The 25043-nt window shown below is 45.2% G+C and overlaps 1 protein-coding gene across 1 annotated transcript; it reads left to right on the top strand.

The window, feature by feature from the left end:
- Positions 1-242: 242 nt before the first annotated feature.
- On the top strand, positions 243-24527 carry TMEM165 (transmembrane protein 165). The gene is made up of 6 exons (XM_084758166.1): positions 243-701; positions 12297-12522; positions 18771-18946; positions 19377-19556; positions 22901-23006; positions 23746-24527. Exons 1-6 carry the CDS (start codon positions 495-497, stop codon positions 23820-23822), a joined length of 972 nt encoding a protein of 323 aa, XP_084614292.1. The 5' UTR covers positions 243-494; the 3' UTR covers positions 23823-24527.
- The last annotated feature ends 516 nt before the right edge of the window (positions 24528-25043 follow it).

Genomic DNA, 25043 nt, shown 5'->3' on the forward strand with positions numbered 1-25043 from the left:
TGCCTGAGGCTCTTGAGGGAAGTGCTAGTGCGAGCCTCGCAGCCTGGCCACCGCAGGGCCAAGAGGCCAGGGGGCTCTCTGGTGGGGCCGGGAGGGATGCGGGGAGCGTCAATCACACAGTGCCCGCTACCTGCCCCGTGCGTCGGGTCCAATGGGAGGAGAGCGCGAGCAGCACCTCAACCTGCCGGAAACGTCATGACGCCGAGGCTGACGTCGGGCCAATGGGAGGCCGTCCTGGCCAGGGGGCGGGGTCGAAGGAGTTGGGCCGCGGAGGCAGTTGGAGGAGTGTGTAGGTTCTTGCTGCCCGGTAGCTGCGGAGTGGCCGCAGCCGGTCTGTCCCGGTCGCCGCGTCCCGCGTGGTGCAGGCTGTCCGCTGAGCCTGGGCGAGGCCCGACGGACGCGCCTCCCCGCACGCCGGGCTCCACGCTTCCCTTCGCTCGCACTTCCTCCTGCCGCGGCGCGGTGCCGGCTGGGCGAGCGGGCGGGCGGGCAGGATGGCGGCCGCGGCCCGGGGGGACGGCCGGGCGCGGACGCGACGGCTGCTCCTGGTCCTGCTGCTTCCGCTGCTCTGGGCCCCGACCGGGGTCCGCGCTGGCCCGGAGGAAGACCTGAGCCACCAGAACCAGGAGCCTCCGGCGCCCGCCCAGCAGCTGCAGCCGCAGCCCGCGGCGGTGCAGGGCCTGGAGCCGGCCCGGGCGGAGGTGAGGGCGGCGGCTGGAGGGGATGGGGCGGGCGGAGACAGCGGTGCGGGCCGCCGGGTACCAGGCTCGGGCGCTGGCGGCGCCGCCCTCTTTCCGAGGCGGCTGGGGGAGGGGAGCCGGCCCCTGCAAGCCTCGTTGGGAGGAGGGTGACTGACTGCTTTCCCAGGCGCGGCCTGGCCTCGCCTGCCTGTTTGTATGGAGGGGAAGGGAAAGCGAGAGCTCCAGCCAGGGGTCCCCAGAGGTCCTCTAGATTCCCCGGTACCGACAGGCTTGCCCTGGATTCTGCGTCCTGCAGATGAGATGTGCCATACTAGAAAGACTGGGACTACTCATCCCAAGTAGAAAGTTTTTAGCACAGGGCAGCTGGGAGGCTGGCGTCTCGACTCATTATCACCTTGGCCTTGTTGAAGCAACCCATCCAGAGATGCTCACCCGAATTCAGCTTGGCACACCCATTGGTTCTTTGCCAAATACAGTGTCTAGAGATTATGCATCAGCACCTGCCTTTTTAAAAAACGTGCTTTGGCTTGAAGAAAGTGTGGCCCTTAAGAACACAGAGACTTGTGTCTGATGGTAGACTGTTCTGGAGTGGGGGATTCCGATATTGCATCTCTAAGCAAACCAGAATCTTGTAATTGACCTTTTAATCTCTGTCTGTAGAATTTCTCCTTTCTGTCCTACTTAATTCAGACTTGCCTTCTCTCCTTCAAATTTTGACCTCTGCATTCTGGAGTCTTAGTTTCTGTTAGCCTGGCCCATTTGGGCATTCAGCTTACCACCACCTTCCCCTAATTCTTCTGCAGTCCTCTCGGAAATCTTAAGAGAGTGGCTCTGTTGTGACTTCAGTCGTAAGCCCGAAGGCTATTCCTGTTTTCCTCCCCATCCGGTTCCAGCCGAACTCCAGAGCTTTTAGGGACCCAGCACTCCCTTGCTGTCTCTGAGACCTGACATGTGCTCTCTTGCCAGTCTCTCCTAAACAAAGACCTTACAACAGGACTCAAGCTTGAAGCCTGCGAGTCAGAGCCCTTCCCATCTTCCAGAGCCAGCAGAAACCTCTGGAACCTTTCCCAAGATGCGCTTGTTAGAAGAGTCATGGGCGTTTTCGTTTCTTCACGGTTCACGTTCCCGTATTTCTTTTTTTTTTCTGTGTAGTACCCGAAGATAGTAATTTGTGTGATTCTAAGTTTGGTTTTACACAACAAGTACTTTCTGAGAATCACCTGTGCAGAATATAGTAATGGTCTTGAGAAATAAGGAAAAAAATTCTCCTTACTGGAAGTACCCAAGAAGTTAAATAAATAGCCACCTGTTAGGAGATCTAGTTAATGTGACGTTGAGATGGGGTGAGCTGATTGCAGCCTCATTTCAGCCCTTTGGCAGACTGAGCAGGCGACATTTCCTGGTTGTGGATAGGGCAGCCTAGGTGTGAGAGGAGTAGTGCTTTAAAGCCCACGGGCAGAACCTGATTCTTAGGAGAACCAGAGCTGGAAGCCAGGTCGCTGCCTTGCAGCTTGCCAGGTGCTCTTAGCATCTCCCATTCTGCTGGAACCCAAGCCATTTGTTTTATTCTAATGGGTTTTAGTGGATGATGGATAACACTGAAAAAAAAAATCTCGATGTCCCTCCCCAACTTTTGAGGGACTATTGCTTTATTTCTTTCCACACTCTTGCTTCTGACTTCATCCCTAAAACTTGTGTACGTATTCTGTCTGTCTGTCTGCTCTTCATTGTGTTAATGTCTTGAGAGCTTATTCTTTGCAGCTTATTCTTCGCTGTCTATTGCCTAAGACCTTGTGTGGCATTTGCTAAGTAATTTTCTGTGAGAAAAATATAAGACTTTACATTTCACTTCCTGTCAGGTTTTAAATACGTTTATGGAGAGACAATGAACTCAGGCAGGAAAACACTTTTTAATAGTATATATCCAGCTGTCTTACCTGCTAAAGGATTTACTAGGTGCAGTTAAGAAAAACTCAAGTTTTTCATCTACCTGTGATTTTGTTCATTAATGGATTGGTTTTAGCATAGAAAATGACAACTAGTTGTTAATTCTGGGGCTCTTGTAACGTTTACAGCACACACATGCACACACGTGGGGGGAGATCAGAAGTGTTTGAACTCAAGAGTAATAAATGCCTCATGATAGCAGTGGGAATCAGGTGGCAGGTGTAGAAGTGGGAGTTAGTGAGGAAGCCAGGCTCTAGTTGTTGGGCACAGAGGCATTGGGTAGAGGGCTCCCCTGCCCCGTCCTCTGCCCACTCTGCCTCCTTCAGCCTTAGGGCAGCAGCACTGCTGCCATTCCCATGACTGCTTGGCAAGGTCTGCCTGATCTGTCCCCGCTCTATACATCTGCCTCTGAACTGCCGAGTCATTAAGCGGCTGGCACTTACTTACCTCAGCATCAGAAGCCTACTTTAAAGCAGTCACCACTATGAGCGAAACGGCCCTAGATACAAGAGCGCTGTTTATGAGTGTATAACTTTTTAGGCATTTCATGGAGGTTGTAATCACGTTACAACTTTTAAGACAGAGATAGTGGCAAGCACAGCTGTAGTTATTACAGTCCTTTTTAGAATGCTGGAGAAAAATCTAGCCACTTTAAGTAAAGGTCACAGTGGTAGAGATTATATGTTGGCTTCATTTAAGTGGTCTATGGGCATTTGGGTTGGAGGGAAGTCTCTGACACTGTTTTTGTTGTTTTGTTTTAATATTTTCATATTTTTGGTGGGTCTTTTCCTTTAGGAATTGATGATTTACACATAATAGCAAAGCATTGTCTCAATTATATTTTTGTGTAACTTTTTGCTGTGGCTCAAATATTTCTTATAGTACTCAAGTACATTGAATGTTTTTCTTCTGTGTTTCTTAAATTGTTTAATAAAAGTATCTCTCACTTCTGCACAGTGGCATCAGTAGTCACTGTACAGGTTAGCACTCAGATAAGCAAGGATTCGGATTTGTTGAGTATCTAGGTTTCACCTGACTTTGCAACTGTATGCAGTGGTTGTTTTAAAAGGATGGAATATTTAAATCTAACCTTTTGAGGCCACTATGTGGAGAGCAGACTATGAAAATAAAGGGGGAAATCTGACTTCATTGGTAGGCTTTCGAGTGGATGAGACTGTACAAACAAGTGGTTGTTTCTTACTGGGTTCAGTGAGGACAGTTTTTGTCTTTATAATCTGGTTAAAAAGGCCAGTGGTGACACACAGTTGTCCCAGCCCTTGGGAGGCTGAGGCAGGAGCAGAGGAGTCCCTTTGAACATAGAGTCATAAGTCCGTTTCATGCTACAGATAGTGACCTTAGTTTGGCCTTGGTTTTGTTTTCCTATTTCTTTCCGGGGCAGAGTATAGATCCTATATATTCTGACGCTGAGGGAACTATACTGGCTGTAGAGCACTGCTGTAGACATGCAGAAGCCCGTGGTCGGTTCCTGCCCCGGTTCTAGTTTTCACTGTACTTGTTGCTGTTCTTTTACTTATTTATTGCGAGAACACTCCGTAGGATCCATTATTTTTCCATTTTCATTAAATGGTTAAATGACATTTAAGCTGTGTTCTCCGACACAAAGATCTCATCCTCTTCATGGCTGTAATTGGTGCTTTTAGCTGTGAAGACTCAGGGGACCTCTGTATGACGTGCTGCTTTTGGAACTCCATGTCATCAGAACTCGTTCAGAAAAATCAGTAAAACTAAGTAGTTAATATCCTTCAAATATATAAATATACAGTAGAGTGGTAATGCTCATAAAACAAAGTTGCTAAATGTTACCAGAAATAAGTTTTATGAGCTGGGCATGGTGGTGCGCACCTTCAATCCCAGCTCTCAGGGAGGCAGAGGTAGGCGGATTTCTGTGAGTTTGAGGCCAGCCTGATCTTCAAGGCAAGTCTAGGACAGCCAAGGCTACACAGAGAGACCCTGTCTAGAAAAAACCCTAAATAAATAAGGAAATTTCATGAAAATGTAATTGTTAAGTATATACTCTTAATAGGAGTCAAATGTAATACTAGTTACAAATAAAATACTATTTTAGGTCTAGGAAATCACCCAGAAAGAGTTAAGTTTGTAATAAAATGGCTTTATGATGTCATGGTGGCACACACCCATGAGTTTTAGGTTAGATGGGGCGCTGTTGGTACTTCGAGCTCTATAGCAGACCCAGCTCCGCTGCAGGAGGTACTCCTGACCCGGTCTCTCATCATTGTTATCTTTTAAAACTGGCTTTGTCTGCAGGGCCATTGTTTCAGGTCACATGACTTTTTGTTCTGTTTTGTCTTTTTTTGCACACTTTCGTATTTTCTGGAAAGGCCTGTTGTGACTTTGTCAGTATTGTTGAGCCTTAGCTAGTCCTCAGTGTTGTCTCACAGCCTGTCATCTCAACATGGTGCCACCTCTTGCTTAATAACTTCTTATTGAGTGCTATATAAATTTTGAGGGGGATGGAATCAGTCTTTTGGTGGCAAGCTATAGATTTTGTTTCAAAGCAAGCATCCTTCTTGGTTTCACCATGAATAAAGGAATTCATTAAGTCATGTTTGTGGTCATTAAACTGTATGATTAGAATGGGGATTTTGTCTTTGTCATTTTCTCTTGAGGATAATGGTATGGTGGGTGACACACACCTATGCACGCAGCATGTGGGAAGTTACAATAGGAGACTTGAAGTTGAGTGCATCCCATGTTGTAAGACTTGGTCTCCAGGAACCAGAGTTTCCTAAATGAGGATATTATGTGGAGGAGTTATTCAGTGTGTGTGTGTGTGGGGGGGGTGGCGCCTGCTGTTGGTCCTGCATTTCCACCGTGTTTGGCACAGGGCTCTTGTTTGTGCTGTGTGTGCCATGCGGGATGTCCTGCAAGCTCCTGGGGATTCCCTGCCTGCCTGCCCTTCCCTCCGTCTTGCTGGAGGAGCATGAGGTTCTAGGCGATGCTGCACTACCTGGGTTTGCATGCTCCTGGCGTCTAAGCTCAAGTCCCCTCTTTTTGGCAGACTATGAACTGAGCCATCTCCCCAGCCCTATGCTCAGATGTTTGTTTATTTGTTTAACTGTAGGTTGCTGATCCTGTTGTCGGGATGCAGTTTGTGTTTCCCGTTAGCACACCCACGCAGTGGTGTTTTGGAATGCTGTGAGGAACACCGCGGTGTCCACGTCTTCTTGTGTGTGGTGTGATGGAGTAGTGAAGTGCCAGAGCTGAAGCTGCTCTCCCCTCCCTCCCAGTGGATGTCCTGTGGGTCTCCATGACGGCTTCTGTGCTCACTCTGCCTTCTGCACGCTTTGGATCCAACTGTCGTCCTTTTTACACTTCCTCCACTGTCTTTGTTCCCTGTAGGACCATCGTGTTGTAGATTGACCCCAGGGTTTAGAGTTAGAGAGTGTTGTACCAACCAGCCACACCCTCCGCCCTCCCCACACTCTGCTCTCCTCTGACCTCCAGCTCCGTCTTCCTTTGATTCTTTTATTCTCTCCCTTCCGCTGGCTCCTTTAGTTCCTCTTACACAGTTTATCCTATTTTGAGAAAAGAAGAACAAATAACGAGGAACCTTTATTAGCACTATCTGCCCCATTAGTTTCTGCTCTGCAGCTTAAAAACCATTTCTACTGGAGGGTTAGCTGTCAGCTAGTCTTTGCTTTAATTTCCTTCTTGCTCTTCTGTCCATTTAAGACTTATTTATATGCCAGTGGTGGCGCACGCCTTTAATCCCAGCACTCGGGAGGCAGAGGCAGGCGGATCGCTGTGAGTTCAAGGCCAGCCTGGTCTACAAAGTGAGTCCATGACAGCCAAGGCTACACGGAGAAACCCTTGAAGCACACTTGTAACCTAGCCAAGTTTTAAGGTTTTTTTTCCAAGACAAGATTTTTCTGTATAGCTTTGGCTGTCCTGGAATTGCTTGTAGACCAGGTTGGCCTCGAACTCAGAGATCTGCCTGTCTCTGCCTACCTGGGTGCTCGGATTACAGGTTTCTCTTTTAAAAAGATGTTTTGCAAGGATTTGACAGTTGTAGAGACTGGCCTGGCAAGCAGGTTATCCAGAGATAGGTTATCCGACAGGCAAGACAATGTCATGTCTCTCAGGCGTGGCTCCAGCAAGATTTGTCGGAAAGCCTTGGTCTCGTGGCCTTTTAAATGATTGGATATGCTGCTCACATTATCCCAGGGAATCTGTTACTTAAAGCAGCTGGCTGTGGATTATATCCACATCTGAAAATTGCCTATGTTGCCATACCACACTTAGTGTGCGCAGCTGGGGAGCCCAGAGCCCAGCTAAGGACATCGTAAAACTGACCATGACATGAGCTTTTGAGCTGGACATGGGGAAACCAAAACAGTGGCAGTTGGAAGACTGTGGGGAGAGAGGTATAGCCGCTGCAGGTCAGTTTCCCTGGAGTGGAAGACAGCTTGACTAAGCCAAGCCAAGGCACGCAGAGCATGGCGTGCACGCAGAATGGTCGTCTGTTAGATTCTACAAAGTAACACCCTGTGCGTATTAGCACCCAGAGCATACAGCTAATACTAAGGGCTGAACTTCTGAAAATGTTCTTGTTCTTCAGACTTTAGTGCTAAGGCCGCCCAACCCCAGGGATTGGGTAAGGAAGCATATGGCTGTGATTTTACTTTGAACACTAAGGAAATAGTCTTCCGTAAGGTTTGTATATGGTTAGGACAGCAAGGGAAAGCACAGGAGTGAAATGCTTCTGTTGGATTGCACATAGTGGGTCAAGCATGAAGTCCCAGGTGACTGAGGACGAACTGGGGATTTGGGAAATCAGTTTTGTACTTCCATGGCTTAAATATTGTGATTTGGGACGCTGATCCGTAGGTTACTATATCAATATGCTAAGACATCCGTAGGTGGGATGCCTCCTCCTTTTTTTGGAACACACAGCAGCATTCCCTTTCAAGTGCTAAAGTGTAGCCACTCCCTAGGACCCATTGACTTTTTGTTTTTTGGGTTTTGTTTTTGTTTTTGTTTTTTCTCTTTCTGTCATGTGCATATTCTTTTCTCTGGTTAGTTTCACCATTACTGTTAGTCAGCTCACCATTTGGTAGGCCCAGCAGCAGACACTCGCCTCTGCCCTGATTGTTAGTTACAGTGCGGCAGCCATGTCTAGCTTACATTCAGACTCTTTAGGGTTTTCCTCTCGCCTCTGAGTTAGGTTATCATTATCAAGTACACTTTTCATTGGGGTGCAGTTTTTCAGACCACAAGCGTTCCCTCCAGTGGTTTACTCTCTTGAGACAAACAAGCTTTATTCTTTGTCCTTGTTTGTCAGGACCAGGCAGAGGACACAGCGTTGCGCTGTATTTTCTGGTTACCCAGTCTAGGAGTGTAGTCCTGGATCCTATGGGTCTTGAGAAAGAATCTCACATCCCATACTCCACTTGTTGGTCCGACGTTACAGGTATGAGCTCCCTGGCCTTTGAGTGCAGAGCATGCACTTTCCAGTGGGATCTGCTTGAGGCCTGCTGGAGCATCAGGTCAGGTTGACAGTCTGTGGAAGGGGCTAGAGCGGTGGCTCAGCTGTTAAGATGCTGCTCTTGTGAGGGACTCAGTCTTGGTTCCAAGTACCCATGTAGGAAGGCTCACAGCCACTTGCAATTATAGTTGCAAGGAATCCAACACCCTCTCGTGGGTTCTATGGGTACCTGCCCTCAGAAGTGCATGTGTGCATGCACATATGGTTAAAAATAAAATTTCAGAGAGGTTTTTGAAGTGATGCATACAAAGTATCTTTACCTGGATGCATGATGGCAAAAATCTAGAAGGTCCAGAAGGCTGTGTGGCGAGAAGCATCACTTGCAGGCCAGATCACCACCAGTTGGCTGGTACTGTAAGTAAGGCTCCTTTGGCACAGAGCCATGCTGTTTCATAAAGTATTTGACAGCTGCTTTGAAATTGTAGCAGCAGAGTTGTAATTACCACACGAGCTGTACGGCCCGCAGAGCTGGAAAGGACTTGGTTCTTTAAGGAAAGTGTCTAACCCACCCTGTTTTGATCTCTTTTCTGGAAGTGCACGCTGCTTCTTAGATCGGGGGGGGGGGGGGGGGCATTTAGAATCGTGTACACAACTCTCTTTCTCCCGTACACATATAATACATATTTCATCTAAAACATCTTAATGGTTTTTCAATATTAGCATTTGTAGAACAGTTTTATTCTTCTGTCTCCATGGCTTTAACATTTTTAGATTACATTTATTTATCTGTGTGTGTTTGTGGGCCCCTGTGTGCCATAGCCCCCTGTGGAGATCAGAGGACAACTTGTGGAAGTCAGTTCTCCTGCCACCGTGAGTGTCCCAGGGATGGCGCTCAGGTTGGTAGGTTTGAACGTAAGTGCCTTTACTGCTGAAGCACCTTGCCAGCCAGCCATATTTTATATGAATTTCATCAGATTCCTACTGGCCAGACACTTAGCTGCTTTGTCTCTTTCTTACCAGCGTTTCATTGATACACGTTTCTGCTATAGAAGTGGCAGCTCTCCAGTGTTCTGTCCGCACTTTTGCTATTGTCACCTTCTGTGACGCATCGTCAGAGTACGCATGTGGCTGGATTTCAGGGACCAGGGGTGAAGAGGGCTGGAGGCCTTCAGATGTTGTCTTTGAGCTGGGTTTGAGCGGTTTGGACGAATGGGGCAGAGTGAAGAGCATTGCCAAGGGAAGTCTGACTGACCGAGGCTGTGTCACAGAGGTCGGAGGAGCTCTCAAGCTGCACTGCACGGCACGGAGCCACCAAAGAGAAGTCAGCGTATAACACACCACTTTAAAGGTGGTACGAAAAGTGTTAGAATACTGCATGGCAAGTAAAAAAATATTGCTTATTAAGTTAGTGTTGGCCTAAATTACTTTCTCAAATAATTTTGCCTGTTTTTGTTTTTTTTTTAAATGGGAAACTTAAACCAGAAAATATAAAAGTATATATGAGGCAGTTTTTTAGCTTGTGGTGTCTTGCATTAAGTGCTGCCCTGCTGGCTGCTGGAGAAAGCAGGTCCATCGTGGGAATTGTGTGAGGAGATGTGATCAGATCATTGAAGTTGAATAGAAACAGCTAAGGGTTTTCATGCTGTAGTCTAGGCATAACATCTCTTTAAGCTCAGCGGGGATGTGACATGGAGTAGTTTGTGTCAGAAAGGCCGTGGAGCTGGTCCTGTTGTGTGTTGGAGGACCTGAGCGCTGCTGGATACTGGAAGGCACTGTCCTGAGGGCTTGGTTCACCTGAAACTCCGAGCAGTTCAGGGTCATGCCTGCCTCAGCTGGCAGATGATTGAGTCAGGCCATATTGGTAAGGCTTTGGGTGGTGAACCCAGGCAGTTTGATTCCAGAGCTGTGGATTTAGCCACTCTTTAGTCAGGAAGGCTGACCAGACCAGGAATCCAGGCCTTCCATGCTGAGCAGTAGATAAGTGCTAACAAGACTGTCTTCTGACCCAGGTAATAATTTCATTTTTTAAAATTGAGAATTTCACACAGGAGTATATGTATCTGCATAATTTCCACCTCTCCCTCTATCCTTCTGGCTCCACTAGTAGTATCCTATCTCAAATTCATACATTATTGTGTATATTTTATGTGTATGTGTGTGTACCTCTGCATATTTGTATGTATACACACACACACAATTAAGTAAATGAAAGAAAAAGAATGTAACAAAGTAAAACAAACATAATCCTTCATATTCTCAAAATTTTCCATAAAGACTACAACTATAGCTCTTCCCAGTTATTAAGCCAGTCCTGGTTGGCCAAAAATGAAGTTTCAGGATATTGTGAAGATGGAGATTTTTAAAATCAAGCATCATAATTGTCCTGTTTGGGGCTGGGCTACCCACAGTCACTTACTCTCTACATTCTGACCAGTTCAGGTGTCTGGGGGCCTGTCTGCTGGAAATAGCTTCGATGAGCTTTTCATCCATTACAGACTGACACCACTAACTGGACACAGTAGGTTTTGTGTGTGTGTGTGTGTACATACATGCAAATGTGCAGAGAGGTCAGAAGCTTGGAGGAGTTGGTTCTTTCTATCCAGCCTGAGTCTTGGTAATCAGGTTTGGCAGCAAGCACCTTTACTTGCTGAACCGTCTGCTGGACTTGCCCATAAGAACATTTCACTGGCTTATGTGTGTATGTGAATGTATGTCCCATGCATGCCTGTGGAAGCCAGGAGACGGTGTCTAATCCCTTAGAGTTGGAGCTACAGGTGGTTTTGCGATGCCTTAGATGCTGAGGACCAGATGAATCTCTGGAAGAGCACTGAGCCCTCTCCCCAGCCCCTCCCTTCATTGTATTCTTCAGGCAAACTCGATTCTTTATTTCATACAAGATCAGACTAAATACTCTGTCCAAGGACTTAAGGCTTAAAAAAACCAGGGAAATATAAAGTGTTTATTTATACTGTGATTTGAAATGCAAACTTTTCTCTTTCTGAGCTTTGGAACTAAGTGATCTTAAGTGCCATGTACTTACTCCTGAAATTTTCTTGGACTTCAGATCTGGAAATTTTGAGAAGTCTTTTCACATAAACACTTGAGCTATGTGTGGTGGCTGATGTTTAATGCTCACAGGCTATTGGACCACCTAGAAGCTTGTTTTAAAGGAATATCAGCGTGAATAGAACTAACGTGCTGATAGAGAAAGAACATTTAAAGTGGTACTTACTTCATTACGAGCTGGCTACCGTTACTGCAGAGAATTTAGCTCAGAGGTCTAATAGTCTGGGCCGTTCTTACAGTTCTGTTGTACCCTGTAGTATTTGAGTCAAGTTTATGTCACGTGTTAAAGAATAATATACACACGCAAAATATGAAGATTGGCATATGGTATAGATGGAGCTGCATAACCCCCAGCTACTGAGACCTAGACACGCTGACCTTCAAGTTCCAGCCAGTGAGCTTCCTTAGGAACGAGCCAGGAACTAAATAGATCAGATTTCACAGGTCACATCTATCTTGGCTACATAAAATCTCTGCTGTGCAATCTTCCTTTATGCTTTTTTCTCTTCACCTCCTCCTTTTTCCTCCCACCCTTCCGTCTCCCTTTGTACTGTTTGTAGTCTCTTTACATTGTGAACAGTGGGGTTACCTCTACTACCTTGCCAACCCCGATTTGTGAATCTCACTGCCATTTCTGATGCTCTTCCAAGCGCAGGGCCTTCGTAAGGGCGGGGCGTCAGAACTTCGCAGCCAGCTTTGGGACAGGCCATTTAAGTTTTGTCTACTTTTCATGTGAATATCCACCAAGGCTGTTTTGCCTTTTTACCAGATGACTTTGCAGGATATTTTTAGAGTTCATCATAGGACCGTCTGCACATCCAGCTATGTTAAACTTTGTCTTAGCTAGTGCCACCTCACTCTGTGGCCTCTTGAGAGCTGTCTGGGTTCCTACTTGGTCCTTTACAGTGTCAGTGTCTTGTCAGCTTCATGTCAGGGAATGTTTAAAAACAGACCCGAGTCTCCCACCCAAATTACTGATGGCATTTAGAATTATAAAGCAGTAAACCACTGAATGACCACCAACAATAACAACAACAACTACTACTACTCTTTTCATTAAAATAAAAGAATATCAGTTAAATGACTTAAATCTCACTTGATCTTTTAATTTTCAGAAAGGACTTACAGCAGCTGCCCCAGTTCGTACCAACAGAGAAGATGCAGCTGCCCAGACGAACCTGGGCTTCATCCATGCGTTTGTGGCTGCCATATCAGTCATCATAGTGTCGGAGCTCGGCGACAAGACGTTTTTCATAGCTGCCATCATGGCGATGCGCTATAACCGCCTGACGGTGCTGGCCGGGGCCATGCTTGCCCTGGCCTTGATGACGTGCCTGTCAGGTAAGGGTGCTTTCCCAGGGAGCAGGGGCGGGAGGGAACGCACGGGTGGAGTGAGTCCTTCACCTAGCCGCACTGGTAACAACAGACAACTTCAGTGTACACAGTATTAAAACCCAGCTTTTACTTTTTAAATGTAATTTTTAGTTATTCACAGCCAAGATATGTACTCGTATCATTTATTCACTGGTAGATTTGATCCTTGTTATTATTTATTGTTTAGATCAGTTCATTCTGTGTATAGGAGTGTTTTGCCTTCGTGTGTGTGGTGTGTGCCTGCTACCTGCAGAGTTCAGGAAGAGGGGTTAGGTGGAGTGAACCTTCATGGAGGGGTGGGCGACTGGATCCGGGTTCTGTAAGAATAACAAGCATTCTTAAAAGCACTGGGCCATCTTAATTTCTTAATTTTATAGTTCAGTTTTTTGTTTTTGTTTTTGTTTTCTCTTTCGTCCAGATAAGCTTATTTATATTTGCAGTTTTAGAAATGGGATTCAAGAGGCCACAGCAAGTTGCATGTTTTCTTCCTGAAGGCCACCGGGTGGCAGCACTGAGAAGCAGCTTTCAGTTTACTTTCACTAAGCTTTTTCTTTCCTGCTTATGTGGAATGAAGTATTCTTTAGCCTTCTTGTTTGTGTTACTGTTTGGCGTACTGGCTTGTAGGCTCTAATTGTAAGGTGTTGGACCACAAAAAAGTCAGTTTAATACTCAAGTAACTGAGCCCTCTTTAGCTGCTACATCAGCGCTACCCCAAGTGTGTCAGAACAGGCTGTCCCCTTTGAGCCACAGCTGGGTTTGAGACTGACTTCCCATGCCAGACCCTGCTAAGTGAATTAGCTGAGCCCTGACCTTTAGCTTCTCTCTGCACATAACAGTTTCCTACATACCTCATGGTTTCTGTTCTGTAGTGATGAGATAGTTTATCTGGAGGGCTTTGGCATTTATCTCTACCGTAATGAAAGTATAATTCGCTAAAATGCAAAACAAGGTCTATTTCTGACTCTGCTGCCTTTATGCTTAATTAAAGCTTGTGCTTTGTAGACACAAGTACTTCAGATATTTAGTGTAATTTGAATACTATTCACAACTTGAAAATTAGTGTAAGTATTAACATTTTATAGTCACAGCTAATTTTCTCTTCAGAAGTAATATGTCACAGAAGAGGGGGTTGAAGATTGGAAGAGCCGAGGTCAGAGAGGACCAGAGTGAAGCAGTCTTGTGGACGTGAGGAGCACTGCACTCATGAGCGCACAGCAGCTGTGCCTGTCAGCAGTGCTAGAGGAAACCAGGGCTCGGCTCATGATCCCCACCCCAAACTCAGGAGCTGTGGACAGCTGACGGCTTCTTGGGGAGGGAGCCTTCCACCCCCAACTCCCCGTTTTTGTTTGTTTTTAAAGAGTGTGGCCTCCGGTAGGTCATCCGTTTTTCCAGGGGAGGGCTGTGTGCCCAGGAGTATATGGTCTAATGCGCTCTCTAACTTCAAAAAAGGAAGATAGGAAGCAGGGCGTGTAGAGGGTGGGTGGACCTGAGAGCCGTCACGACGACATGAGCTCCCTCGGAATATGTGCTTTATATAAGGATACGCATTTTTACTCATGTCATATGTTTTTAAAGAAGTAATAGTGATTGCAGGAAATAGATTTGAAACTGCTGCTCCACTCGAGATGTGCCCTCTGAACACTGTCAGGAGTGTGCTGCTGGTGCTGGCTGCCTCATTACTGCGGCTCCGTCAGTCCTCACAGCGTGGTCCTTTGTCTCAGCGCTGCTGCATCTTCGTCTTGTCCCTCTCCCACCTCCTGCCCTCCATGATGGCCCTTTTGGGACCTAAACATCTTTTTTCTACTTCATCTGATGTTATCTAAAATGCATAGTTTTTAAAACTTAAATTTAAGGAGTTGCAAAGATCTCATTTCTGGTATATTGTATAAAGCAAAAACAGAGAATTTTAAACGACTCCCAGTACAGGACTGGAGAGGATCTCAGGAGGAAAGAGCACGTGCTGTATAAACATGAGGACCTGGGCTTTCATTCCCAGCACCCACATGGAGAGCCGGGCTTAGCTGCTGCGCATGTAGCCCCAGCACTGTGGCGTGCAGACAGTGCTCACTGGGCAGCTGAAACTGTCGCGCTCCAGGCTCAGTGAGAGGCCTGCTGTCTTCCTGTGGCAGCCATGTGCACGGACCTTCATACTCACATACATACACACTAAAAATATAAGAGCATTGCAATAGTAAAATCTGAGGCTGGAGAGATAGTTTAGCAGTTAATAGCACTTGCTGCCCTTGCCGAGACCCAGGTTTGGCTCCCAGCACCCACATGGTGCTCCCAGCCATCCCTAGCTCCAGGTCAGGGCGTCTATTAGGTATCCTCGTCTGATCTCCTCAAGAGTCAGGCATGCATGTAGACAGAAGACTCACACCCATTAGACGTTAGATGGATAGATAGATGGATGGATGGATGGATGGATGGATGGATGGATGGATGGACGGACGGACGGACGGACGGACGGACGGACAGATAGATAAATAGATAGATAGATAAATGGATGGATAGATAGATGGACGGATGGATAGATGGACGGACAGACGGACGGACGGACGGACAGACAGACAGACAGAGAAAATAAAATCTACCCAGTGGAATCTTAGATACCATTAGCTTCATATGTGCTGTCACTGTCGTTCCTTTGATGAGGAAACACGTAACGTCGACAGTTGGAAGTCTGTGGAAACTGGATCTTCTGTACTGTTTCCTCATCGAGCTCTACTCCACTAACTGCTTGAACACTTTGTGTAGCTCATACTAATTTATCTTCCTGTAAGAAAAATATGCATATGATGCTGGATTTTAAAAGTTGTTGAAGGTTCTCTAAACACTTAAATTTATAGATTGAATTATTATGGTTATTATTAGTATATAGTTAATGTAAATACATCACAAATTTAATCATATATTAAAGTGGTAACTTGAACCCATTGGTTTGTGGATGGATACTTATTGCTAAAATGAAGTAAGATACAACATCACATTGTTTTTTTTTTAAAGTTTTTTGATGGCTGAGAAAATTATTTTCTACATAAATAAAGGAAAAAGTAAATAAATAGTAAGGAATTTTTGTTACAGTGTGTAACTCAGTTCAGAACACCTGAAATGTTACAAATCATCTGATAAAAAATTACCTTGATTGATTTATGAAGTGGTAGCTAGCTCTGTAATGTTTTTTGTGTTACTTTTGTTAACCATCAAGTACATCAAATAAAGTTTTTCTGCAATGTATCAAATTACTGTTTTTGTACAGGGTACTTTTTTATACAGAACTTTTAAGTACCTTGATCATTACATTTAGCAGTAGTGGAGAAAGCTGAATTATTAACTTGAGCGAACTGTTGCCACTGAAGTGTTTGAGTGCCAGTAAAGGTTGGTTGGTTTGTTTAGTACTTATTTTTTGACTTTTTGAGACGGGGTTGCTCTGTGTGGCTCTGGCTGTCCTGGAACTCCTGCTGGGATTAAAGGCCTGTGCCACCACACCCACTCGGCTTAGAATATTTTTTTAAAAAAAGGAAATGCAAAGGGAGGGAGAAAAGCCAGGCATACCAAACACCGTAGGGGTCTGCTCCCAGTGCGATGGCAGTCAGCAGAGGGGAGCACTGCATGTCCCCTGCCCAGGCTGTACTGCTGCAGCTCCAGCCGCCGGCAGCCAGCTGTGTGTAACAGGCTTAGATGGACCGCTCCAGGGAAACAGCTCCTGAGTTTACACCATGTGACCTTAGTATGGTGAAGTCACCCTCATTTCATGTCTCCTGGACACAAATTGTCCTTGTCCGGGTGGGCCCACATATGTGCCACACCGTTGGTGCCTGCCTTGATCTTGGGATCTCTGGCAGGCTAAGGCTTGTGTGTTTGAGAACCCATTGTTATACTTACCCTGCCTCTAGAAGACAAGGCCAGTGATGCAGACACGTGGGTCCATCAGGGCAGGAGCCTAGAGCACAGGCTAGTGCTGTGGGGCTGTGTGTGTGGGCTGCAGGGCAGCAGTGCAGGAGGGCTGCTGCAAGTCTCCATCCTGAGTTGTGTGTTGTTGGAGGATGTTGTGTCTGAAGAGAGAAGAGTACAGTTGGGAGATTTCAAAAGCTTTTCTATGTTTTCCTGCAACACTTAACATTTTTTAAAGGAACCCTTTTTCTTTTCTTTTTCTATCTTGTATGTGTGTATACACAGTGCATGTGTGGAGGTCGGAGGACAGTGTTTCTTGGTCTTCGCCTTCCACCTGAGTCAGGGTCTTGTGCTTACCACTGTGTATGTGAGCCTAGCTGGCCCATGAACTTCTGGATTCTTCTGCCTCTGGCTCCCATTCTCTCTTGCCCCATCTGAGCACTAGGATTATAGGTGTGTGCAGCTATGCCTAGCTCTTATGAGTTCATTTGAACTCGGATCCTTAGGCTTGCACAGTAAATACTTTCCCCGCTTTAAAAAATATTTACTTATTTGTCTATAGACAGGTTTTCTGTGTGTAGCCTTGGAGTCCAGGACTCACTCTGTAGACCAGGCTGGCCTCAAGCTCAGAGATCCACCTGCCTCTACGACCCAGGTGCTGGGATTGCAGGCGTGCGCCACAGTGCGGCAAGCTTCACCCATTGAGCCATCGCCCCAGACTCTTATGGAAGTAATTATAAATCCTTAAGTGGTACAGATAGACTATAGGGAGTAAAATGAGTGCCGTGTACCCTTCCCGCTCATGTGCTCCTGCTGATACCTTCTCCATTGCTTTAGCATTTGGGTCCAATCTGTGTGAAAAATTGGAGGATGTTTATTTTTGTCTCTCTAGGTAAATAATGTGTACTTACACAATAGGATTTATATGTATAGCTATAGACAGATAGATAAGAGTACTTTAATCTGGCATACGTTTCCTTTTTGTTCTTTGTAGCACCTGTTTCCACCTGTACAGTGTCCAGGCAAGATCGCATATTTGACTTAGTTGTTCTTTTTTAAAGTCTGGTTCTTCCTCTTTCTGTATGGAATATGTCCACGTGGCCAAACTCAACTCAGCATATTCTTGGCTAGAAGCAGCAAGGTGTCCTGCCTTCAGGGGAGTGTCCTAGAAACATGTGACATCCATTCCCACCCTCGTTGTAGCTGGGCTTACCCAATGCAGGATTTTCTTATGTCGTCTTCTCTTGCAGCTAACATCCAGCCTGTGAGGTGACACTGAAACACAGCGCATACCTTGCTTTTCACCAAAATTTCTCCAGAGATTTAGTGTAGTTCTTGCATATTTTCCCTTGATGCTTTCAAAATGCTAACTTCCTGGTTCTGGCATCTGCTCCAGACATAATTGGCCTCTGGCCTTGTAGACTCCTTCCTCCTGGCCTTATGCTCATGTGCTTTCTCCAGCTGTTTGCTGACTACATTGTCCAGACTGGCCTGTGGGATCCTGTCCAGCTGCCTGCCTTGTCCTTGCGGCAGGTCCCTGCTCTTCCTCAGCATCCAGTACACCCTGTGGTTACTCTGCCTCAAAAGCTCCCCAAGTGCTTTCTGTTACTGGCATGTCTGAAGATAGAAAATATGTGCCAGATTGGTGTGTCTATACACCTATAAGGAATTTTTAGTATTGTAAGATATACTAACTTTACATAGTAAAAAAGAGCAGTGTGAATTATGCTATAAGAGAAACTTGTCATGATTCTTCACCTTTTAAAGATCTTTGACAAAGCCAGGCACAGTGGCACACGCCTGTAATCTCAGGACCTGGGGAGGCAGAGGCAGGCAGATCACTGTTAGTTTGAGGCCAGCCTGGTCTACAAAGTGAGTCTAGGACAGCCAAGGCTACACAGAGAAACCTTGTCTCAAAAAACAAAACAAACAAACAAACAAACAGACAAGTCTTTGACAATATGGAGTAGAGTGTGGCTTCTAGTTTATAAAATCTGGAAATTCTAAGAGGTCATCACTGTCAGCCCAGCTCAAATACAGTGCCTTGCAAGGGAAGCAGGGCTGGGGAAGCAGTCAGCATCTTAAGAAATGTCTGCCACCATAATGAAGCCAGGCCTGTCTTGGAAAGCCAGTGGGCTTTGGCATTCTAAAGGTTCAGCTGTGGAAAGAAAGAAGCCCAAGTATTCCAGGTCCTTACGTATTCAGTGTCTAATAGGAATGGGCCAGTTTTCCTTCAACAGTGTCAGTTAGTTGTTCTTGATTTCACTGCCTCTGTGGTCTGCTGCTAAGGCACTGTTAACACTACCGGCGTTTCCTTACAGTTCTGTTCGGCTATGCCACCACAGTCATCCCCAGGGTGTACACATACTATGTTTCAACTGCGCTCTTTGCCATTTTTGGCATTAGAATGCTTCGGGAAGGGTTGAAGATGAGCCCAGACGAGGGGCAGGAAGAGCTGGAAGAAGTTCAAGCTGAGCTAAAGAAGAAGGATGAGGAAGTAAGTTGTTGCTGGTGCATGCCAACGGCGACACACCTCACAGCACGGTTTGCAGGGGTCACACCGTGTTGGGTGGGGCAGCTTAGTGAGTTTGCACTCTTACCATAGCTTGGCTCTGATTTTGGCTTACTCTGTGGAAGGAGGGCAATGTTTACCGAATACAGTCAGCGCTTTAGGCTGACGGCAAGTGTCTGAATCGTGGGACTGTTAGTTCCATGTTTCTGAAGCGTCCGCATATTGTTTGGTTTTGTTGAGGAATGGGAAAACTGACACTGTGTGAGGCTGGTGGCTAAAGGGCAGTTGGAGGATGGAGACTTGGACTTCTTTTGCAGAGTATACCAGACTATTAAAATGCATTAAAAAAGATAAAGTAACCTTACGCTGTTTTGATATGCTTCCTGGGGTTAATGGTAGTTTTTATCTGTTTCAGTTCCAACGAACCAAACTCTTAAATGGACCGGATGTAGAAGCTGGTGCAGGCACAACGATACCTCAGAAAAAGTGGCTACATTTTATTTCACCCATTTTTGTTCAAGCTCTTACATTAACGTTCTTGGCCGAATGGGGAGATCGCTCTCAACTCACTACCATTGTTCTGGCAGCTAGAGAGGTGAGTAGAATTGGATGCTTGTGGATCAGGGCCACTGTTTGACATTGCTCTATACCAGTGGATAGTCAGGGGCTACAGGGAGACAGCCCTTGCTAAAGGTTTGATACTTTCTCTTCAGTTTATGACCTGATAGTAGCCTCCTAAGCTTTTTTTTTTTCTTTTAATGTCTCTAGTTCTTGAACCCAAATTTAATTATTCTTTTTGTCTTGTCCTTTTACTGTGTTTTGCCAAAATAAAGCCGTGGCTGGTGCCTTTGTTGCTCAGCTTCCTTCTCATGACTTCTCTGTGTGCCTGTTGGGGATATAAATTAGTATATCACATGCCTTTAACCCAGCACTGGGGAGCCCTGGAAATGATGGTGATCTTGAATTCATGGTCAGCCTGGGATATGTACTAAGACTAACATTAAAACAAATAAATTTTAAAAAATAGCAAAATTTGTATAATGGGGGTAGGAGGAATTTATTCACTTAATAAATTTCTGAGCAGCTCTTTGATTACTCATTTATCAATATCACTTTAATGGCTCAGAGAAAATTTCCAAGTACGTTTATCTGCTGAGTCCTCTCACTGACCCAAGGAGGGTTACTTTTAAAATGCAGAGAGAACAAATCACAGGGCTCATCTTGCAGCTGTTCCGTACCTTGGTTTTGTAGAGCATTTCTGTGCTGCCTCAGCGCTAGAGTGCTGACTGCTGCAGCCTGAGGTGGAAGCCACCTCCATCCCTTGCTGAACAGATAGGAACCTGAGATGCAGAGAGCTGGGGTGCCTGGAGTAGGGACAAGCTTGTCGTCTGTGTCTGGAACCTATTGGGAGGCTGGGAGGAGGTGGTTAACTGTCATCTCCTGCATGGTCTTGATCTTAATTCTGTATCATTTACACTATTGCACACTGAGACATTTACATCCTTGGAGATGTCTGTCACAAAGGATCAAGTTCCTTAACATAGTCCTACAACTTAAAATAGAAAGTATTTCAGGTCAGGGCTGAGATCATAGGGAAAGATTTTATCAGAGAACCCTAAAAATGCTTTAGAGTTAAAAAAAAAAAAGGAACTCCCCATTTGATTCTCATAAAACAAACTTTAAAAATTCTCCTTAATAGCTACATCTTGTCTTCATTTCTAGTTTTCCATCAGCTATTAATATTCCAGAATTGAGCCTTAAAAATGAGGTTGTGGTGGAAGAGGTTCTGCCAGGGTCAGCGGGAGGCCCTGCCCCACAGTTCCCACTGTAGATTCCCGGCTGCAGGAGGAGAGCAGTGCACGGGGCTGCTCAGCACTCAGTGTTAGCGCCCTTCTCTGTCGCCTACCCTGAGCAGTGCTAAAGCTCTCTCCAGGTGTCTGCTTTTGTTCCTTTAACCTTATTCTTTGTATGAACCATGCTGTTTTGCTTTTGAAGGTTTCATTAATATAGGTTAACAGCATCTCTTTTCAGTCTTTGTTAAAAATCACTTTATTTAACCCACTGATTTTCTTTTCTCTAGTACCAATTTATTTTCAGATGAATACAGGACCACAGTCTCCGGGACATGCTCAGGCTCAGACTGTATATACGCTGCCTTTTCACAGCAGCTGGCTGCTGCTCTGCTGCCCAACTTTATTCACCCCAACCAACCATGGTCCACTCCTGGACCCAGCATCCCACCCTCCGTTATAGCATAAATCTTTGCCTTTCATTTTCTGCATTATTCCCTCCATGGTGTCTTTGGGGGGAATGAAACCCCTGTATTCCACTCTTACCTTCCCAAAGTTCAGAGAGCATTCATTATTGTGGTTGGTTGAGAGGACAGAGCTAGTTGCTGACCTCACAGGGTAGGACTGTTGATCTGTTATCAACTGGCACTCTTATGTTGACTAGATTAGGGTAAAAGACCCAACTTATGAGTAGGGAGGAGCCATTCCTGGTGTAGGACCCTGAGCTGGACAGCAGTGAGCTGAACACAAGCATTCCTCACTGATTGCTTCCTGAGTGGATGCAAGCCACCAGCTGCCGCAAGCTCCTGCCTTCATGGCTCGGCTGCGTGATGAGCTAAAGTAAACCCACGCCCGTAAGCTGCCTTTTCCAGTTTATCACAGCACCAAGAAGAAGAAGACATCAGGGATGTTCACTAGTGCTCACTGAGCGCTGTTGAGGCCAACTGCTGCTCTTGGTCCTGTTGATTACATCATGGTTGACTTGTCTGTACTTTCTTCCTATGAATGCTCTCTGGAGTGATGTTATTCACCATCAAATCTGACCTTTTTTAAAGGCAACTTTCTTTCTGTACTTCAGGCTAGTCTGAAACTTGCTTCATCTAACCAAAGCTAGCCTTGAATTTCAGGCACTCCTCCTGCCTAGGCTGTGCTGCGCCTGGCTTTCAAGTGACTACACGTCACTTCTAATTAGCTACTACCCGTACATAATTCACTCCTCTGCTCCTTTTAAAAGAAAGTATGTATGAGTCTGTATATACCACGTGTATGTGCGTGCTTGCTGAAGCCAGAAGAAGGTATTGAATTCTCTAGAAATAGTTACAGGTAGTGATGAGCCACCTGACATGGGTGCTGGAAAAGAATTCTGATCCTCAAGATGACAAGTACTCATAAGCACTGAATGGTCCCCGTCTTGATCACGTCAGCGTTACCGTGTCTGTTCAGCTGTTGGGTTGTTAGACCTGCTTTTGTAGTATCCCTCACACCTTCCCATTCATCTGCTTTTCTCTTGCCATCATCTCCTACCTGGATCCCGCCAGCACTATTTCTGACCAGGGTTCATTTCTCCTTGGTCTTACCCCATCTATTTAATTGTCCCCATTAGCCTTTGGAAGCAGAAATCCATTTGTGTTAAAAACCAGCAAGTATCTCAAAACAAAGGCTAATACAGAGTTCCTAAGGGTTTCTTGTAGCTAGGCGCAGAATCTTGGCCTCTGGCACAGTTAAGTGGCAACGTACAGCCCACAACCCCCTCCCTGCCATACTCTGTAAGAGGCCTTCAGGACGCCTTGACTCTCTGTACAAACATTCCAGTGCTCTGTTGTTCTTCCTCCACAGAGGTATGTGCAGTTTTTACCTCCTCTTCTGGGTTTCTAGAAACCCTTCCAGTGTATTCTGGTATTATTTATACCTTTCCTTAAGCTAAAAGTGCAAGGGTTAAGGTTAATCCCAGGAAGCACAACGATACCGTGCCATGTAGGAGTTAAACATTCAGGCCATCTAGCCTTGTACTGCCCAGATTTCTTGAAGCAGCTATTTCCTGTTTCATGATTTTCAGAAGTGTTTTGTGGTTCAGAACCCATATCTAGTTCTATTCAATACTGACCTTTTTTTGAGTTAACAAATTAACACTAGTTCCATCTACTTCCAGGATCCCTATGGTGTAGCAGTGGGTGGAACAGTGGGACACTGCCTATGCACTGGATTGGCAGTAATTGGAGGAAGGATGATAGCACAAAAGATCTCGGTCAGAACCGGTAAGATCTCATTCTTTTAATTAAAATGCTCATCTGGTCTATGCTTGAAAATCAGAGCAACAAAGAGTGCAAGCTCTGGTCATCTCTTCCAGAGGCCAGGTGGGCTCTGTGCTTCCCACCCAAGCCTGGGCGTCCATTACCCCTTCTGCACACTGACTTCTTTCCCCAGGTGAACACATTACATGGCCAAATTTGTTTTCTGAACCATCAAAAAAACCTCATGGAAGTATGTGAATTTGGGCCTGAAGTGTTTGATAAGCAGACCCTTTGTAAGACTTGAACATTTTCAACACAGAAAGGGAACTGGGCTCTGAGCTTGTGGGCATCGATGGTCAGGCTTGGCAGCAGCACTTTCACATGCTATGCCGTCTCACTTCACTCTATACACACACACACACACACGTGTTAAAAAAGCTGGGTGTGGTGGCGCTCACCTTTAATCCCAGCAGAGGCAGGTGGAGCTGTGTGAGTTCCAGACTAGCCTTGTCTGAAATAGAGTTCCAGGACAGCCAGGGCTATTACACAGAGAAAACCTGTCTGCCCCCCACCCCCAAAAGACGAGTTACTACAGTCCAACTGCTGCTTACCAACACTTAGTTTTAACTTAAGCAGTGCCTGCAGTGCCATTGTTTTCAAGAGCAGTTAGTGAGATTGGACAAATAGGGAAGCTTGGTTTTGCTTGTGGAGTGTCACAGTGGAAGAAATGTCCTCACTCATCTTCTCTCTCTCTTTTTTCCAGTGACAATCATAGGAGGCATCGTATTTTTGGCGTTTGCATTTTCTGCTCTATTTATAAGTCCAGATTCTGGTTTTTAAAAAGCTGTTCATGTGTATTCAGCTTAAGATATGCAACTCTTGTCTCTCTGTACATAGTGTACGTTACAACTAAAAGTAATGGAAAATACTGTATTTTGTAGCATTGTTTGACACACCTAATTATTATGTCCAAAAGAGATAATCATTGATTTGATTTGTAAAACTTTTTACAAAGAAAGTCTTTAAAAAGAAAGACTTCTAAGTGTGGGTTTTCTCTAGCCTGATTATGTTGACACTTCAGCCTCCACTTCTGTTTGAGATATGTGTCCATAGCAGTGGGACTGACCATTTGAGTTTTCTTGTAGCATGACCCCTTTATAAATACATTTTCTCCTTGGTTACTGGGGTGTTTATATGTATACCTTAAACATTTCCTTGGGGGAAAAGAATGAATTATTTCTACTTTTAAAAACGTACTTCTGAGCCAGTCCAGTAATCAGTAGTTTTATCTTGTCTTTTGGGAATTAGGATTAAAGAGAAATAAGATATTGTTGTATCAATTACAAACAATAGGAGTTGTTGGCTAGGTCCATTCTCCCTCTTAGATATTTTTTTAATTGGGTAGGACACCCAATATAAAAATAGTCAATATTTGACAACATGGACTTACCAAATTAAGAGAATACTATGAATGTATTCGTATTTTTTCTATATTGAATAAACAATGTAACAGATACAATGTCAATAAAAGTGGTATGACTAGTACTTGTTTCTCCTTGTGTTATAATACAAAATACTTTGTAATTTACCAAAGCAGTAGTATTTTCTATTATTTATTATTACACTTATTTCCTACATGAAGGAACTAATACATGAAATTTCGTGCAGAGCACAGAGTCATCTTTTATGCCAAGGCTGTTTCCTCTGATCACAGCAACCTCAGTGTATTCTGACTACACAGTGCACCCAGAAGCCAAGGCTGTTTTTTCTCAACCTGTGTTGAGCATAACATGGTAGCACTGCCACTAATAATAGCCTTATTAGATGTGAAGACCGGTTCCCCTACAGAAATGTCCTGGCATTCCTGTGTGGCGCATGATGAGAACAGTGCCAATTTACTGAGTGATGACAAATGTACACAGTGGACTCTAACCTGAAGAGATTGTGAAGAATCCAGTTAGGTCTTGTAATGCCCTTGTGGAAACTGTTGAAGTTTACATTTTAGTTGTTAGGTCTTCCAAGTATTACTAGGCAGTAGCAAGTATTGATGAAGTTCTTCTG

Source organism: Acomys minous (assembly GCF_964271855.1).
Source record: "Acomys minous genome assembly, chromosome: 15".
Lineage (NCBI taxonomy): Eukaryota > Metazoa > Chordata > Mammalia > Rodentia > Muridae > Acomys > Acomys minous.